The sequence below is a fragment of the Herpailurus yagouaroundi genome, unplaced genomic scaffold, assembly GCF_014898765.1.
Source record: "Herpailurus yagouaroundi ecotype Mexico unplaced genomic scaffold, PumYag 220, whole genome shotgun sequence".
NCBI classification, from domain to species: Eukaryota; Metazoa; Chordata; class Mammalia; order Carnivora; family Felidae; genus Herpailurus; species Herpailurus yagouaroundi.
In genome coordinates this window covers 1391523-1410378 of record NW_024412451.1, presented here as the reverse complement: position 1 = coordinate 1410378, position 18856 = coordinate 1391523, and the positions used below count along the sequence as shown (strand labels likewise).

The 18856-nt window shown below is 44.7% G+C and overlaps 1 protein-coding gene and 1 long non-coding RNA gene across 2 annotated transcripts in view; both read right to left on the bottom strand.

Annotated features, from left to right (window-relative positions):
• LOC121018866 (zinc finger protein 234-like) overlaps positions 1 to 18856 on the bottom strand; it is a 46263-nt gene that overhangs the window by 17446 nt on the left and 9961 nt on the right. Inside the window, exons 5-8 of the mRNA XM_040457918.1 lie at positions 10537 to 11928; positions 3049 to 3159; positions 2152 to 2276; positions 64 to 74 (exon numbers count right to left, since the gene is read on the bottom strand). Coding sequence (XP_040313852.1) covers positions 64 to 74; positions 2152 to 2276; positions 3049 to 3159; positions 10537 to 11928 — 1639 coding nt within the window. The remainder of the gene's footprint in view (positions 1 to 63; positions 75 to 2151; positions 2277 to 3048; positions 3160 to 10536; positions 11929 to 18856) is intronic.
• On the bottom strand, positions 1905 to 2785 carry LOC121018561 (uncharacterized). Its single transcript, XR_005785227.1, has 2 exons — positions 2621 to 2785; positions 1905 to 2358 (listed from the first exon to the last, which is right to left on the bottom strand). It is a non-coding gene; the product is annotated as an uncharacterized LOC121018561 (long non-coding RNA).

The following is an 18856-nucleotide window of genomic DNA, read 5'->3' as shown; positions in this document are numbered from 1 at the left end:
GAAAGAAAGAAAGAAAGAAAGAAAGAAAGAAAGAAAGAAAGAAAGAAGCCAAATCCCACTCACGTGGAACTTTGCTGTCAGTAGCCAGGGGAGTCACTCTTTCCACCTCTGTGCAGCCCTTTCTGAGAAATCAGGCTGGGGAAGAAAAAAAAAAAAAATGTCATGAAATGCCATGGTCATGTCACTGTCCTCAATAACAGTGCAATCTAGGGGGGCGCCTGGGGTGACTCAGCTGGTTGGTTGTGCAAGAGACTCTGGATTTCGCCTCAGGTCGTGATCCCAGGGTTGTGGAGCCTGTTAAGATTCTCTCTCTCCCTGTGCCCCTCTCCCCAACTCATGCATGCTCTCTCTCTCTCTCTCTAAAATAATAATAATAATAAAAATGCAATCTGGAAGCAACCCTCATCTCCAACTAGACCCCAAGACCTGACATCTAACGCCCACCTGCTTGTACTCACCCACCTATGTCTTACATTTTCCTTTAAGCTCTCTTTTCTAGCTTACCTCTTAACTCAGGCGAATGAAACCGGAAACCACCTCAGGTGATGACAACTGCCCTGACAAGACCTGCCGCAGACCCAGACCACCCAGAACTTCTGCGCTAGACCCCCAACTCGTGCCTGCACAGAAGGACCATGGAGTGGCTTCTGGACTGACCTACAATTACCTTTACCTCATTACAATCCTAAAATCTCTGCCCAAGGAGGAGCCTTAGCCTCATGTACATAACACACAACGTACAGGCATGTTTCCTTAGGGCGCATGCTCATCCCTATGCCTGCCTCTACATACCATGACAAGCCTTCCCTATTTTTTTTTTAAACATTTTTTTTCAACGTTTTTATTTATTTTTGGGACAGAGAGAGACAGAGCATGAACGGGGGAGGGGCAGAGAGAGAGGGAGACACAGAATCGGAAACAGTCTCCAGGCTCCGAGCCATCAGCCCAGAGCCCGACGCGGGGCTCGAACTCACGGACCGCGAGATCGTGACCTGGCTGAAGTCGGACGCTTAACCGACTGCGCCACCCAGGCGCCCCAAGCCTTCCCTATCTAAATATCCATCCTAACCCTAAACAAAAGGAACCCATCCACCCTCTTTTGGGGATTCCCGGCTGCGGAAGCTATTCCCCTGTGATTTCCTTCTTTGCTTGCAAATCAAAGTTTTCTTTATGCAACAACTCAATCTGATAAGGTTTCTGAGTCACCAAGGTGGGAACTCAACCTTAGTTCCATTTCTACCCACACCTTCTGAAAAGAGAGATTAGAAGGGGCCCAGGATGGGGCGCCCGAGTGGCTCAGTCAGTTGAGCGTCCGGCTTCAGCTCATGATCTCACAGTTTGTGGGTTCGAGCCCCACATTAGGCTCTGTGCTGATGGCTTAGAGCCTGGAGTCTGCTTCGAATTCTGTGTCTCCCTCTCTCTCTGTCCCTCCCCCACTCATGCTCTGTCTCTCTCCCCAAAACAAATAAAAACATTAAAAAAAATTTTTTTTTTTGAAAGAAGGGGCCCACGGGGCGCCTGGGTGGCGCAGTCGGTTAAGCGTCCGACTTCAGCCAGGTCACGATCTCGCGGTCCGTGAGTTCGAGCCCCGCGTCGGGCTCTGGGTTGATGGCTCAGAGCCTGGAGCCTGTTTCCGATTCTGTGTCTCCCTCTCTTTCTGCCCCTCCCCCGTTCATGCTCTGTCTCTCTCTGTCCCAAAAATAAATAAACGTTGAAAAAAAAATTAAAAAAAAAAAAAAAAAAAAAAAAAAGAAGGGGCCCAGGATGATCCAGCAACCTGATCCAGCAGGAATCAGAGAAGAGCAAAGATCACCGCAGTTGGATATGTGACCCTAACCTGGGGACTTGACTGATGCTCGGGAAATTAATACCAAAAAGAGATCACCATTCACCATACGCCAGGAGCTGTTTTGAGATTTTTATTTCCACAGCCATAGCTGGCGAGCGGGGGCGGGGTGGGGAGGAGGGGGCAAGAGCATCTGGCTTTGGGGAGGTCCCAAACAGACCCCATTTGGTCCCTCGCTGCTGACAAAATCCGAAGGCAGAGAATCTAGTCCAGGTGAATAAGAAAAGAATTTATCTCAGTAAGGCGAACGCCAAAAGACTGCAGACTAACGGCTCCAAGACTGTCTTCAAAGTGCCTGAAAATACGTCCAGGTTTATACAAGCAAAAGGTGGGGTGAAGGCGGGCGGGTACTGCAGGTGGGCAGCGAAGGTCAAATGGATTACTATCTTGGGGTCAATCACAAACGGGGTCTTGCTGGCGCAGGGCAGCCCTTACGGCTTGAGGGGTTAGTTTAGGTTCTCACCAGGGGCTGCTCTGCCCTCAAGGCTGTGCCACCTGCGCCAAGAGACAAGCTGGAAAGAAGCCAACCAGAAAGTTTGAGGTCAAAATGGAGGCAGCTGAAGTCCTCTTTCACCACCTCTTACAATCCTGGAACACCAGGAAGCACAGGCACGCGTGGGTGTAGGGAGGCGGACGGGGCGAGCTGAGACAAGCAGAAACTCAAGCCAGGCGATAGGTGACCCCACCCCACGCCCCACCCCGGGCCTCGGGACCCACCACGAACGCAGAGACTCCCCCAGAGACGCACACCACTGCCTTCCCCCCCGCTAATACCTGCGTGCTCCGCTCAGGCTTTTTATCCCCCCTAAGCCGCCCTGTCGCTGCAGGTTCCAAGCACAGATTCAGGAAGTTTGGAAGCGCTGGGAGAGGCGGAACTGACGCACCGCTCCCATAGAAAATTCAGGAGCAACTCCCACTCCCCCAGCGGAAGTGCCCGCGAGAACCTGGAGCTTCTGGACTACATCTCCCAGGATGCACCAGACCCGCCTTCCTGAGCGGAAGTGAGCGCGACTACACGGAGCGCGGGGACTACATCTCCCAGAATGCTAAAGGCAAAACGTTCTTAGGCTCGCGCTCCTAAGCAAGTTGAGGCTGCTGGCAGCTCCTTGTCTACGCTTCCCCAAATGCCAGAATGGAAGGGGTCACGCAGTCCCGACTTCCTAGGTGGTAATACGGGTTTCCATGTTAAGAGTCTGCGTTACCTCTGCCTGAGTCTTCAGCGAAATTATTCCATGGACACGACTTCCGAATTCGAAATGCCTCCAATTGTGACAGGAGTGTTGTTGGAAAGGGATTAGGTGAGGAGGTGCAATCTTCAAGAAATTAACGGGGAATGATTGCTTAAGGGACACTAGACGACTGAGAGGGGGAGGATGTTTAATGTAATCTGACGATATGAGGCCAAAACAGAGTTCAAAGAATGGGCGAGGGAGAATTATTCGGGAGGGGCGGTGAGAAGCGAGGAAGTTACCCGCTTCTACTCCAGACACACCACAGACTTGGGAGGAATTTAGGGCCCAAGTGGAAGCTTGTCCGCATGGAAAAGCACGCTTCCCTTATTTAAACTGTATATTAAAATTGTTATCCCGGGGTGCCTGGGTGGCTCAGCAGGTTAAGCATGTGATTCTTGATTTTGGCTCGGGTCATGATCTCAGGGTGGTGGGATCCGGCCCCACATTGGCCTCTGCGCTGATCAGGGAGCCTGCTTGGGATTCTCTCCTTTTGCCCCTCCCCTATGTGTGCGCTCTCGCTCACTCTCTCTCTAAAATAAATTTTTTTTTTTTAATTATCCCTACTTGGGAGGTGAACATGTCAAGCTTCTGTGAAGTTACAAAATTGTCCAGTATCTCAAAGCAAGGGTAATAGCTGCAGAACTTGACATTGGAGTTATTCTGACACCCAAAGCCCATGATTTAAAGGCAAATCACGGAGGAGGATTCTGTAGGTGAGAGAGCATATTTTAGTATTGAGTTTTTTCCTTTATACTTTCTGATAAAAATATCTTATATTTTATAGTTGTTTTATTGCATATAGTTAATTTTAAAAGATGTATGTTACTAAAAACTAAAAATAGTATGAAGCAAAATAAGAAAAATGCACCTAGAATCCTTCCTCCTAGAGATAAAAATTGTCTCCCCATAAACATATATCAATATATATCTATATCTAGCTATCTATCAACATATATATTTAATTTTTATTTATTTTTTATTTATTTTTTATTTTTTTTCAACGTTTATTTATTTTTGGGACAGAGAGAGACAGAGCATGAACGGGGGAGGGGCAGAGAGAGAGGGAGACACAGAATCGGAAACAGGCTCCAGGCTCTGAGCCATCAGCCCAGAGCCCGACGCGGGGCTCGAACTCACGGACCGCGAGATCGTGACCTGGCTGAAGTCCGACGCTTAACCGACTGCGCCACCCAGGCGCCCCATTTTTTATTTTTTTTAAATAATTTTTTTAATGTTTATTTGTTTCTAAGAGAGACAGATGAGCAGGGGAGGGGCAGAGAGAGAGGGAGACACAGAATCTGAAGCAGGCTCCAGGCTCTGCGCTGTCAGCACAGAGCCCGACGCAGGGCTCGAACTCACTGACTGCGAGATCATGACCTGAGCTGAAATCGGACGCTCAACTGACTGAGCCACCCAGGCGCCCCTATCTTTAATTTTTAAAATGAAGTCTCAGGGTGCCTGGGTGGTTCAGTTGGTTGAGTGTCTCGCTCTTGATTTTGGCTCAGGGCGTGATCTCACGGTGGTGAGATCAAGCCCTTTGTCAGGGTCTGTGCTGGGTGTGGAGCCTACTTAAGATTCTTTTTCTCCTGCCCCTCTGACCACCCCCCACAAACACACAATCTCTCTCTCTCTCTAAAAAAAAAAGTAATTGAAAAATGAAGTCTCATGTTCTATATCCATATAAGCTGAACATTTTGTAATACCAGTTTTGAAAGTCTAGGGGCGCTTGGGTGGCTCAGTCGGATAAGCATCCGACTTCAGCTCAGGTCATGATCCCGCCGTCTGTGAGTTTGAGCCCTGCGTCGGGCTCTGTGCCGACAGCCCGGAGCCTGGAACCCGCTTCGGATTCTGTGTCTCCCTCTCTCTCTGCCCCTCCCCTGCTCATGCTCTGTCTCTGTCTCAAAAATAAATAGAAACATTTAAAAAAGTTTTTGAAAAAAGTCTAACTCCTTCCAAATGATGGCTGTAGAGTGTTACACTGGATGGACTGAGAACTAAAAACGAAACAGCCCGACATCTGGAAGCTGGTGTAGCCCTCGAAGCTAGGCCATGTTAGTCTCCTTTGGGACATAAATGAATCACAGAATACCATCCTCGAATGAGCGTTCTCTGAGACCATGGTAAAGTGAGACGAAACAAGTCCCCTTCTTAATTTTGTTGAGATGCACACAAAAACGAGGTCACTGTGCCATCACACAATGCCAAGCATCCCTTTTTTGCTAGATGGGTGACTGCTACTTCTTTGTCACTTGGACCTTTATTTTTGTTCCAGGCTGCCTTCCCAAAAGGTAACACCTATTGAAATACTCACTCTTAGAATTCCTCCTGCTTTCCGACAGTAGTTCATCTCCAGGAACCCTGCTTCTTTAGGCCTTCCCTAAACCACCCAAACAAAGCTCAAATCCTAGAATAGATTCTTTCTGACACCCTCTTTCCCTCGTGACACTTCATGGTTTTCCCTGGTGGGTGTACTCCACTGCAACAAATAGTAAGCCCAACTGGTGTGTTTCTGGATGAATTAAGCGTTTTGGCACATCCCCTGAGGAGTAGTAGGTTTGCTATTGTATATGGTCCTTAGGCCTGCTTGCAAGGCTGGATTTTGGCTGGTGTCAGGGAACAAGGATTTGGGAAGACTTACTCCGTCCATCACTGGTCAGAGCTGTTCACTGTGTCTCAACTGCGCAACAAGGTTTCTTTTGAACATCCGCTTTCTGTTGAAGGTTTGAATTTTGTCACGTGCTAAGTAGATGGCGCCTACATGACCAGCCCTCATTAAGAACCCTAGGTTCTAGGGGCGCCTGGGTGGCGCAGTCGGTTAAGCGTCCGACTTCAGCCAGGTCACGATCTCGCGGTCCATGAGTTCGAGCCCCTCGTCGGGCTCTGGGCTGATGGCTCAGAGCCTGGAGCCTGTTTCCGATTCTGTGTCTCCCTCTCTCTCTGCCCCTCCCCCGTTCATGCTCTGTCTCTCTCTGTCCCAAAAATTAATAAACGTTGAAAAAAAATTAAAAAAAAAAAAAAAGAACCCTAGGTTCTCAGGGGCACCTGGGTGGCTCAGTCGGTTAGGCGTCCGACTTCGGCTCAGGTCATGATTTCACAGCTCGTGGGTTCGAGCCCCGCGTCGGGCTCTGTGCTGACAGCTCAGAGCCGGGAGCCTGCGTCAGCTTCTGTGACTTTCTCTCTGCCCCTCCTCCACTCACACGGTCTGTGTCTCTCAAAAATGAATAAACATTAAAAAAGGAAAAAAAAAAAACAAAAACAAGAACCCTAGGTTCTCAGGGGTGCGTGGGTAGCTCAGTGGGTTGAGCATCCGACTTTGGCTCAGGTCATGATCTCAGTTTGTGAGTTCAAACCCCACACTGGGCTTGCTCCTGTCAGTGCAGAGTCCACTTCGGATCCTCTGTCCCCCTCTGTCCCTGTGCCTCCCCCACGCATGCTACCAAAAATGGATAAATATATTTTTTTTAAAGAACCCCTTTTAAAACCCCTTTCTTTTGCAGTCCTATTGTAGACATTTCACACATGTATTCTTTCACTGAAATATAGTCCTAAATCCAACTATATTCTGTGTCCTCTCAGCAAGTCACAGAACCTGAAGGTGGTAGAAGGGACCCTCAAGCCACTACGCAAATTGAGATAGCATGGATCGCAGTATCTAGTATTCTGTGGAGATACAGCCCAGAAAATTGATTATGAAAATGAATCTGTTAGATACACTTTGTAAGTAAACCCCTCAGTCAATACACTTAAAATATCACCATGGCATCCACGGAGTGTGGAATGGCATCCAAAGCTTCTTTCTCCTTAGAGGCTCCAATGCTATAATGCTCTGTAAGATCCCTACCCATGCACATTTTTTCTTCAAAGCCTTTTTCTTAACCTCCACAACATAACCACTTTACTATCTCCAGTATTTGCCTGCTCCCTGGCTTATGCCTCAAGATGAATCTTGTGCATCAACAACAAACATGGTTGACCATACTCATTAGTTTATCTGTGAATACAAATTGTGTCTTATTCCTTAGTTTTGATCTTATCTGCCATATGATAATGCAGAACAATCTTAGTAGGTGACCCAACTATAAGGGACTCCTAATCATCTTTCAAATTCTATTGTAATTTGCCAGTTTGATCAAATCGATGTTCACTGAGAAATAAAAACACACAGTAGAATTACAGAATGGAAAATGCCACCAAATACTCCTTGCCAAAGAATACCATTTAGAGTATCCATTTCTATGTGATGTATGTCTATAAACACATAATACACAGAATTATGAACTTATTACACTATGAAGGCTATGGTCTGATTTCACAAAGCTTTTATTATGTTCTTCTCCTGCTATTACATGTCCTTGACATTAATTTAATGGCCCCATGTTATTACGGGAATATATGAAATTTAAACAAATTCTTATTGAACACTTGTTATATCCATTGTTAAAACTCTGTGACATTACTGATGTGGTATTCATCTTTTCATTGTTTGAATCTCATAGTATGTTTCCTATAGTACGATTTCCAGATCGAAGTTGCATGTTACACATTCTGAAGTATACTGCTTTTCAAAAAAATGTTTTTATTGTCACCAAGAAAAACATATGTCATTTCTGCACCCTGTAATTAATGTATTTGATGCAATCACCAAATCCCAAATTTTTCTAGTATTTATTTTCACGGGGATGAGGGGAAAATATGGGAAGCTGACAAATTAAATGTCCTTCAAATTGGCATAAATTTCTACCACAGAAGTTTGATTAAAAAAAAAAAATCCTAGGGGCGCCTGGGTGGCGCAGTCGGTTAAGCGTCCGACTTCAGCCAGGTCACGATCTCGCGGTCAGTGAGTTCGAGCCCCGCATCGGGCTCTGGGCTGATGGCTCAGAGCCTGGAGCCTGTCTCTGATTCTGTGTCTCCCTCTCTCTCTGCCCCTCGCCTGTTCATGCTCTGTCTCTGTCCCAAAAAAAAAAAAAAAAATCCTACAATTAGAAGGCACTCATATCAAAGACTACATGGAAATGCAGAAATTTAAAACTCAATGACAAATTCAAAATTAAGAAAAATGTTTTTATCACTACTATATAAATCTGATGTTTTTAGTGTTTCTTTGAACCCTTGCCTTAACTTTGTTGAGAAAATTCAATTAAGATATGTGCAGTGGCCAGTTATTGTGAAGTTAAATTGTTTCAGTCTGCAATGTGAGCAAAATCACAAGAGTTCAACTGCTACTGCGTAAACCAATGGGATATGAGATCAAGACATGAAAAATAAGAACTCAACCTCAGAACACAGGCTGATAGCCAGAGCCAACCATAATAGGAAACTACCAAAATAATGCTGTGGAACACAGTACTCAGTGTATTTCTGCATTTCAACTATTTGTTCCTCAGAATTATTTATTAGTTTTTTGCTGGTTTCCTTTTCCAGATACAATTTGTAAAGATTGCACATTTTGCCTCTTTGGTTCATTTAAAATATTTTATCACTTTTTGCCATTTTAACAAATATGTATCTTGGTGTGGACATCCTTGGGCTGATTTTTTGGGTGGATCTCTGCCTCCTCGATCTGGTTATCTGTTTCCTTCCTCACATTAGGTAAGTTTTCAGCTATTATTTCTTCAGGTAAAATTTCTGCCCCCTTTTCTCTTCTTTTGGGGTCCCTTTAATGCAAATGTTATTATGCGATTATGCTTGATGGAGTCATTGAGTTCCCTATCCTCAATCTCCATGATTTTCTTCCTCTCATTTGTGTGGCTTACTTTCCATTACTCTGTCTTCCAGGACATTCATTCATTCCTGCTTCATCTCACCTTCTTCTTATCCCATCAAGTGCATTTTTAATTTGTTGTGTTCATCCCTGCTTGGTTCTTTTTAATCTATTAAGGGTCTCAGTGATGTCCTCCACTCTTCTCAAACTAAGTGGGTATCTGTGATCATTACTTTAAATTCTCTGTCTGGAATATTACTTATATCCATTTTGCTTAGGTCTCTTGCTGTGGTTTGGTCCTGTACTTTCATTTGGGAGATATTCCCATCTCATTTTGTCTCCATGTCTATTTCTGCATATTAGGAAAGTCAGCTGTGTCTCTTGCTCTCGAAGGTAACGCCCTTATGAAGAACAAGTCCTGTAGTGCCCTGCAGTGCACGGTCTCCTGTTTCCTGGGACCTGTCGCTTCAGGGGCAGGGTCTCCTATGTGTGTTGCCTGTGCCCCAGTGCTGTGTCCTGGGCTCTTTTTTATTCAGTCTGGTCACCTGCAGAGGCTCTCTTTGCCTATTGTGGGCAGTGTTTGGTCCCAGCTGGGTAGAGCCCATTTTAATGATATGTGCTGGTCTGTTTGTGAAATGAGACCTGTTGAAGCTGCCACCTCTGGAACTGATGTTCTGCGAAACACACAGGTCAGGAGACAAGGTAGGCTTGCTCTGGTCTTCACAGTGCCGGGACTGAAGCAGGTGTGATTGGGAAAGGCAGACCCACCAGAGCACAGGGGGGCAGGGGCTGGTGTAACCAAGTTAGGTAAGGAGTGTGGGCGCCGTGCTGGTTCCAGCAGGTACCCATGTGCTTATGCTGGGGGGGGCCAGGGAGGGAAATGGTTCCCTCCTTTGTTCCCAAAGGAGTGTCCCCGTGATCCCTGCCTCTCCAGGCCACACTCAGTAAATTGCTGTCCCTGCTGTCTGCCCCTGGCATTTGCCAAACTTGATTCCTGGTTGTGTCTCCACCAGCTGTTCATCGTGCTCTCCCAGAGCCCAGCCCACAGACACTGGAAATCCAGGCTTTAAGTCCAGCTGGCTGCTAAGAACTCATGCCATTTGGCCCCTCTCGCTTTCAAAGCCAAGTGTTACAGGGATTCATCTTCCCCATGTGGGCTCCCCATTGTGACAGTCTGTTTTTTGTCTTCTCTACACCACTGGCTCCTTCCCCTCCACAGACGGCCAGTCTGGCTCACTCCCAAACTGCATCTTTGCCCTTCCTACCTTCTCTGATATGGCCTCTTCTACACCTTTAGATGTTGACTTTGTTCTGCCAGTGTCGGGGTCAATTTCTGGGTTATTTACACTGCTGATGTGAGTGTTGTCTAGTTGCATCGATGAGAGGAGAGGAGCTTAGCGTCCTCCTACTCCACAATCTTCCCTAATTCTCTCTTCCTTTTGATTCATTTAACAAATGTGTACTAAGTGCATACACAGAGTGCTATTCAATGCTGATTGTATAGATTCAGCAGCAAACAAACTCCCTGCCCTCATGAAGCTTCTATTTCAGGGGACATCGATTTTAACATCCACCATTAGAATCTGATAAAGGCCTAAAGAAATTGTTATATTTAGGCCTTTTTCTTGAGTGATAGCTACAACTGCCAAGGTTCTTGTACCTTGTACACCGCACCACTTATGTGACCTTGGGATCACCAGGATGCATTCAGCTACGGCTGAAACATTCACTTTAATGAAACAAATGTTTTCCCTCCTATGAGACAGAATGAGATTTATCCTCAACGTGGATTCTGTGATGAATTTTAACATACGAACTTGAACTGAACTGCTTACTGCATATCTCACACTTGTAAGGTTTCTCCCCTGTGTGAACTCTCTGATGAGATTTTAAATGTCCAGATTGACTGAAGACCTTACCACACACATTACATTTGTACGGTTTCTCTCCAGTGTGGACTCTCTGATGAACTTTAAGATTTGAGGTCCTAGTGAAGTGCTTACCACATGTCCTACAGGTGTATGGGTTCTCTCCCAAATGGACACTCTGGTGCACATCAAGATCCAAGCTCGTCTTGTAGCCCTTCCCACATTCCTCACATTTGTATGGCTTTTCTCTGGTGTGGACTTTCTGATGAGCTTGCAGGCACGATTTCTGACCAAATCCCTTCCCACATTCTTCACATTTGAATGGTTTTTCTCCACTGTGGACTCGCTGATGTGTCAAAAGAGGTGAGACCCACCTGAAGCTCTTCCCACATTCCTTACAATTATAAGGTTTCTCCTCTGTGTGGAACCTCCGATGATAATAAAGATGTGTCCTAGAAAAGAAGCTCTTTCCACATTCTTCACATTTATATGGTTTCTGTCCCATGTGGACCTTCTTATGGATACGAAGACGCGAACGCCAAGTGTAGGACTTCCCACACTCCTCACACTTGTATGGTTTTTCTCCCGTGTGGACCACACAATGACTATTAAGTGCTGATCTACGACGGAAGTTCTTACCACAGATATCACACTTGAATGGCTTCTCCCCGGTATGGACTCTCTGATGGTCCTGAAGATGGCAAGCATTAACGAAGGCCTTTCCACATCCCTCACACTTATAAAGTTTCTCTCCCGAGTGTAACCTGCCATGATTACTAAGTTCTGATCTACGACTGAAGCCTTTCCCACATTCCCCACATTTGAATGGCTTCCCTACGGTGTGGATTTTCTGATGAGTTTGCAGGCATGAGCTCTGACTGAATTCCTTACCGCACTCCTCACACCTATACCGCTTCTCTCCCAGGTGAACTCTCCGATGAATACGAAGCGCTGAGCTATAAAAGAAGCATTTCCCACACTCGCGACATGTGTGAGACTTCTCCCCTGAGTTTATGTGTCGAAGATCACAGTGGGAGGTATCACTAAAGATCTTTTTGCACTCATTTCCCAGGGAAGTCTTCTGGCCTGTGTGGGTTACAGACTGTGCTGCCTCACCGTGGCTGGGTAAATCCCATTGTCTGTGGAACTGAGAACTCTGTATCATGGAGTCGTGACACCAGGTTAAGTCATCTGCAATATGCTGCCAGATTTGCCGGCAGGAAAGTTCTTCATGTGGTTCCACTGTAGGAATAGTCTCCCTCTTGTGTTGGATTTTGTCTCCTAAAAGACAGAGAATGCAGAGATGTGGGCAAATGAAGGCTTTGTTCGGTGTCCTCAAGATTGAACAGTTGGGAAAGAGCATGAGAGTTTAATGAACCCAGGGAATATTCCCTACATCCTTCTAGTGTGTACCATGGTCTCTGGTTTAAATGCCTACAGAAACCAAGAGGTAATGCAGTAGGGCCCTATCCACTAAGCACCAATGAAACAAATTTAGAATCGTGCCAAGCCTCATATGTAATGGACAAGTTAGAAATCAAAGAATTAACAAAAACGATAATGATACGTATTAATTTTGCGACTTCCACTCAATTTCATAAATCGGTGTAAATTCTTAAATAGTAAAATATGCAGTTACAAATAAGTTACATAAACAACGAGGCCTGTCCTCAACATCAAAGAGACACTTCTAAGCCCCTGGAATGTCATGCCTGAAATGAGCGCGATAGGGACTTCAGTCACATTAGATTACTTTAACAATATGATTTAGGGATGACGCTGACCACACCAGAAAAACTAAGAACATGATGTTGGGCGGGGCTTTCAATTACCTGGTAGCGTGGACCAAGAGACTGAGAATAACCATATGAAACCATTCAGTCTATACTGAATGGTCATGTGACAGAGCTCCAATAATTACTCTGGACACTGAGGATCACATGAGTTCCCCTAATTGCCAATATCCTGTGTATAACTACACTTTCATTTTGGAAAGTAACACAATAACACGTCCCTGATTCTATGGAGACAAGAGAATGGAAACTGCATGTGGTACTTCTCTAAACTCTCTCTCCTATGCTTTTTCTCATGCCTTTCCTATAATAAACTAAGCATAACAGCTTTCGGTGAATTCTACCAGCCCTTTTAGAAAATTATTCAATCTGAAGGCAATTTTGGGAACCCCTCAAACTTTTAGTTGGTGTCAAGTACAGGAGGTCTGTGTGAACTGTCCCTCGAAACCTCACAGTTGCTTAGACTCTTTGCAATCCTATATATCAAGCACCCAGAACTGATTGTATCTATATGTTCTAAGTATTCCCGCAAATTCTATACAATATGTGTAGCTCATCTTATTTTTGTGCTAATATGTGTAGTAACTTAATTAAGATACCTGAAATTAAAAAGGGACCGGAAACTGCAGTTTTACTGTGAGGTCAGAAATTTGTACCCCACAGGAATACAAGGAGGGTGGTGCTCCTAATGAAAGAACTGGAAGATGGCAAGAACCGCGAGGGGTGGAAAGGATACATAAAGGCTTATGCACCGGTTTCTTCTGAGGCTTCTGGACTGTCTCATACTAAACAGAGTGTGGAAAATCTTTGGATGTAGAATATTGGGCTTTCACATGAGTTTTTCTGACTGAAAACTATAGCCTTTTAGTTGGCTGTAAAATAAATTTAAAATCATTCAATAAGCATTTAGAAAAAAAGGGACAGAAATCATCAGAGTATCATTATTCATAGGAATGGGGTGATTGCAAGAATTCTTATAAAGTTGTACACATAAATCTACACACAAATGAAATGATTCTTTTGGATACACTGAAAGATGCATTTCCTAGTAGGGCTTGTGCTCTAAAAAGTTTGAAAACTTAGTTCAGGAACTCAGCAAGTCTATAATTAAACAAAGTGTTCAAATGGAAAGTCCTAAGGGCAAAAACTTGGAAAAATATTAATAGGTGTGCATGCACCTCTTGGTAGATGCTAGTTTATGGTTATATTTAATAAACTGTCCCTTTAAAATAGTTTTCTCTGGGGCATCAGGGTGACTCAGTCGGTTAAGCATCCGACTTCGGCTCAGGTCACGATCTCATGGTTTGTGGCTTCAAGCCCTGCATCAGGATCTGTGCCCTCAGCTCAGAGCCTAGAGCCTGCTTCAGCTTTTGTGTCTCCCTCTCTCTCTGCCCCTCCCCTGCTCACACTTTGCGTGTGCGTGTGCGTGTGTGTGTGTGTGTGTCTCAAAAATAAATAAACATTAAAATAGTTTCCTTTGGGCGGGGGATATAAGAAGTCTCTCCAAGGATGTGACAATTTTGAGTGGGCTGTTTCCTGATACTTTCCAGGTTATAATGTTCATCAATTGCAGATGAAACAATAGGCTTCATGACAAATGTATGGAAATCACGTGAAATGATTATTCTTTAATGGCTAAATTTGTGGAAAATAAAGGTGCAGGAATAGATACCTTAATTTTTGACCAAAATGATCAGGTATAGACAACATTCAGCTGTGTGACTGGGGTTACTTTCGTCCCCTCCCCTTCTGGCACATGGAGAGGAAACCTGGCAACAGTAGGGTGGATGTAGGCTTTGTAAGATGCCAGTGTGCTGTAGATGGGCAAACTGCGCAAAACAAGACCTTTCAAGCTGATTACTATCTTGAGAGATCAGGAAGTTGAGATTTTTTTTTTTTTTCTCCACTTGTTGGGCAGCTATCTAGGAAAAGACATCAGAATCCTCATTTAAAAAAAAAGATTTTCTTGGGGCGCCTGGGTGGCTCAGTCGGTTAAGCATACGATTCTTGGTTTTGGCTCAGGTCATGATCTCACAGTTCGGGAGTTTGAGCCCCGTGTTGGGCTCTGTGCTGACAGTGCAGAGCCTATTTGGGATTCTCTCTCTCTCTCTCCCTGTCTCTGCCCCTCCCCTGCTCATGCTGCCTCTGTCTCTTTAAAAATAAACAAACTTTTAAAATATTAAAAAAAAAAAAAAGATGTTCTAGGGGTGCTTGGTTGGGTCAGTCAGTAAAGCACACGACTCTTGATCTTGGTGTTGTAAGTTCAAGCCCCATGTTGGGTGTAGAAATTACTAAAAAAAAGTATTTTTTTAAAAGAGAAGTATTTGGGGGGAAGAAGGAAGATGGCAATGGAATAAGAGTACCCATGAAGTGTCCCATGAATACAAGTAGATAACTAGGAGACATCCTAAATACCCCAGAAATCAACCTGAACAATGGCAGCACAAACTCTGTAACTAAAGGCAGAGAAGAAGCCGCAGAGAAGTCAGGAAGTGTGGGGACACAGTTTGGGAGAGAAACGGATCATGGCTGCTGTGGTGAAGAGGGAGCTGTAGTTGTGGAGAAGGGGGTGAGACAGACGAGCACATGGGAGTGCACGGGGAAAATGAATCCCCACGGCAATTGGCTTGGAAAGCAAGAGGGACCAAATTTCGTGAGTTCTTGCAATCAGCGGTGCTTAAAGCCTGGAGCTGTGAGTCAGCAGGCTTGGCTCGGGGACAGCCTGAAGTCTTTGGGGCTGCTCTTGGAAGGAAAGCAGGACAAACAGCCCACGGACATACAGCACGGAAACGGGAGATCTGAAGAGCACCTGGGGGGCACCTGAGTGGCTTAGTCGGTTAAGTGTCCGACTTCAGTTCAGGTCATGATCTCATGGTTTGCGGGTTCGAGCCCCACGTCGGGCCCTGTGCTGACAGCTCAGAGGTTGGAGCCTGCTTCGGATTCTGTGTCTCCCTCTCTTTGCCCCTCCCCTGCTCGTGCTCTGTCTGTCTCTGTCTCTCTCTCTCAAAAATGAATAAACATTAAAAATAAATAAATGAAAGAAATAAAAAGCGTACACATCAGTAAAGAAGAAGTCAAACTTTCACTATTTGCAGAAGCCATAATACCCTATATAGGAAACCTGAAAGATTCCACCAAAAAACTTCCAGAACTGATAAATGAATTCAGTGGAGTCACAGGATACAAATTCAATGTACAGAAATCCGTTGCGTTTCTACACACCAGTAATGAAGCAGCAGAAAAAGAAACTAAGGAATCAATCCCATTTACACATGCACTAAAAATAATGAGATACGTAGGAATTATGCTAACCAAAGAAGTGAAAGACCTATACTCTGAAAACCATAAAACACTGATGAAAGAAACTGAAGACGACACAAAGAAATGGAAAGACATCCCATGCTCTGAGACTGAAAGAGCAAATAACTGTTAAAATGTCTGTACTACCCAAAGCAATCTACATATTTAATGCAATCCCTATCAAAAGACCTGTCAGAATGGCTAAAATCAAAAACACAGAAGACAGCAAGTGTTGGTGAGGAGTTGTGTACTGTTGGTGGGAATGCAAACTGGTTCAGCCACTGTGGAAACAGTATGGGGGCTCCTCAGAAAGTTAAAAACAGAGCTAACCCACCATCCAGCAATTGCACTACCAGCAATTCGCCCAAAGAATATTAAAAAACTAGTTCAAAGGGATACGTGCATGCATCCCTATGTTTATAGCAGTGTTATTAACAATAGCCAAATTGTGGAAGCAGCCCAAGTGTCCATCAACCGGTAAATGGATAAAGATGTGGTATGTATACACAATGGAACATTATCTGGCTAGAAGAAAGAACGAAATCTTGCTATGGGCAATGACATGGATGGATCTAGAGAGTACAATACTAAGTAAAATAAGTCAAAGAAAGACAAATACCATGTGATTTCGCTCATCTGTGGAATTTAAGAAAGAAGACAAATGAACAAAGGGGGTAAAAAAAACAGAGACCAACCAAGAAACTACAGAGAAAAAACTGGTAGTTACCAGAAGGGAGATGGGGGGGGGTGGTGAAATGGCTGATGGGGATCTAGGAGTGCATCTGTTGTGATGAGCATGAGGTGATGTATGTAATTGCTGAATCGCTATATCGTACACCTGAAATTGATGTAACATGGTACATTAACTGGAATTACAATAAAAACCTTTAAAAAAAGAAGTATTTCTTTCCAGAAATGACTATGCCCCCTATAAAAGGAAAGCCATAGGGAAGGCATGTTTGCCTGTATGGTCACAAGCACAGTGCTTAGAAGTTTCCTTGTGAAAACAGATGAACATAAGGGAAGGGAAGCAACAATAATATAAAAACAGGGAGGGGAACAAACCATCAGAGACTCTTAAATGCAGAGAACAAACTGAGGGTTGCTGGCGGGGTGTTGGGTGGGGGGGATGGGCTAAATGGGTGAGGAGCATTAAGGAGGACATTTGTTGGGATGAGCACTGGGTGTTCAAAGTAAGTGATGAATCACTAAATTCTATTCCTGAAATCATTATTGCACTGTATGTTAACTAACTTGGATATAAATTAAAAATACATAAAAAGTAAATAAATAAATATTTTAAACATCAAAAAAGAAATTTCCTTGTGATACAAGTCAAGGGTACATAAAGAATCATGGGGCGCCTGGGTGGCGCAGTCGGTTGAGCGTCCGACTTCGGCCAGGTCACGATCTCGCGGTCCGTGAGTTCGAGCCCCGCGTCAGGCTCTGGGCTGATGGCTCGGAGCCTGGAGCCTGTTTCCGATTCTGTGTCTCCCTCTCTCTCTGCCCCTCCCCCGTTCATGCTCTGTCTCTCTCTGTCCCAAAAATAAAATAAAAACGTTGAAAAAAAAATTAAAAAAAAAAAAAGAATCAAACTTAAGTGTGATTACATCTAAATAAGTAGAAACCAGATAGCTGGCCATTTGAGGACAAGACATGTTCTGCAGTATCTTCAATTCACTCTGGTTTGTGGATCACTTATTAGAGGTTTCCATGAGTCATGGAGTGACTGGGTGAAAAGGAAGCCTACGCACTGGTTTCTTAGAGAAGGTTTGGATGTTTCTTTGGGCTGTTTCGTTGAAAATGGGGTGGAAAAACTTTGGACATAGATAAATTGGTCTTCAGCAGTTTTTTCCAAATTGCAAATGAAAGACCTTTTAGTGCACCAATAAATTTAAAAGCCTGTAAAAAGCGTTCAGAAAAATAAACTATCCTGCATCACCACAAGCAAGAAATACAGTCCATTTCTCCTATCCATTAAGTCCTTCACTAAGTCAATAAATATTTACAGGTATCTGCCATATCCCAGGACTAGTCTAGGCACTGAGGACACATCAATAATCAAATCAATCAAAATTCTCCTCCTGAAGATTATATCCACTGGAGAGAGAGGGGTAAGAGGCAAAGACATATGAGACACAATATAAGGCAGGAAGAGTAAACACAGCATTGTATTTTAAACAGACTGGTCAGAAGGCCTGTGTCATGGTAGTAAAACTCTGCAGAGACCAGAATGAAGAAGGGAAGAGCCGGCAGGAAGTTTTGGGGAAAGACTGTTCCAGGCAGAGCAAAGAAGTAAAGGACCCTGAGGGAGAAGCTTCTGTAACAGACTTAATGGTTCCTGAAAGATGTCCGCGTCCCATCCCCAGAACCCGTGAACTTTTGTTACGTTACCTGGGTTGCAGATGCAATGCAGGCTGCTGATCAGCTGATCAGAAAAAGAGGACGATCGTCCTGGATTATCCGGGAGGAATGTAATCAGAAGGGTCCTGAAAGGCAGCAGACACAAGAGGCAGAAGAGGGGCAGAGGGAGAGTACCCAAGAACGGTCAGGGAGATGCAGTGTCGCTGGTCTCGAAGACGGAGGAGGGAGAGGCAGGCCGCACATGCCGGGAGCCCGAGGGAAAAATCTCTCCCCTTGAGCATCCAAAGAGGAACACGGCTCCGCAGGCACCTTGCTATTATCCCAGGGAGATGTGTCAGAGTTCACACCTCAAGAACAAACACACCTTAAAATTTTGTCGTTTAGTCTACTACACTCACAGTAATTTGGAAAGTCAGCAATAAGCAAAGTACAGTATACTTGGCGGGTCCTGGTAACAGCAGGGAGGGCGATGTGGGTGGAGAAATGGAGCGAGAGGAGCACCTGGGTGGCACCATCGATAAGAGCATGTGACTCTTGATCTCGGTTGTGAGTTTCAGCCCCATGTTGGGTGTAGAGACAACTTAAAAATAAAAAAAAAAAACTTGAGGTGCCTGGGTGGCTCAGTCGGCTAAGCGTCTGACTTTGGCTCCGGTCATGATCTCACAGCTTGTGGGTTTGAGCCCCGCATCGGGCTCTGTGCTGACGGCTCACAGCCTGGAGCCTGTTTTAGATTCTGTGTCTCCCTTTCTCTC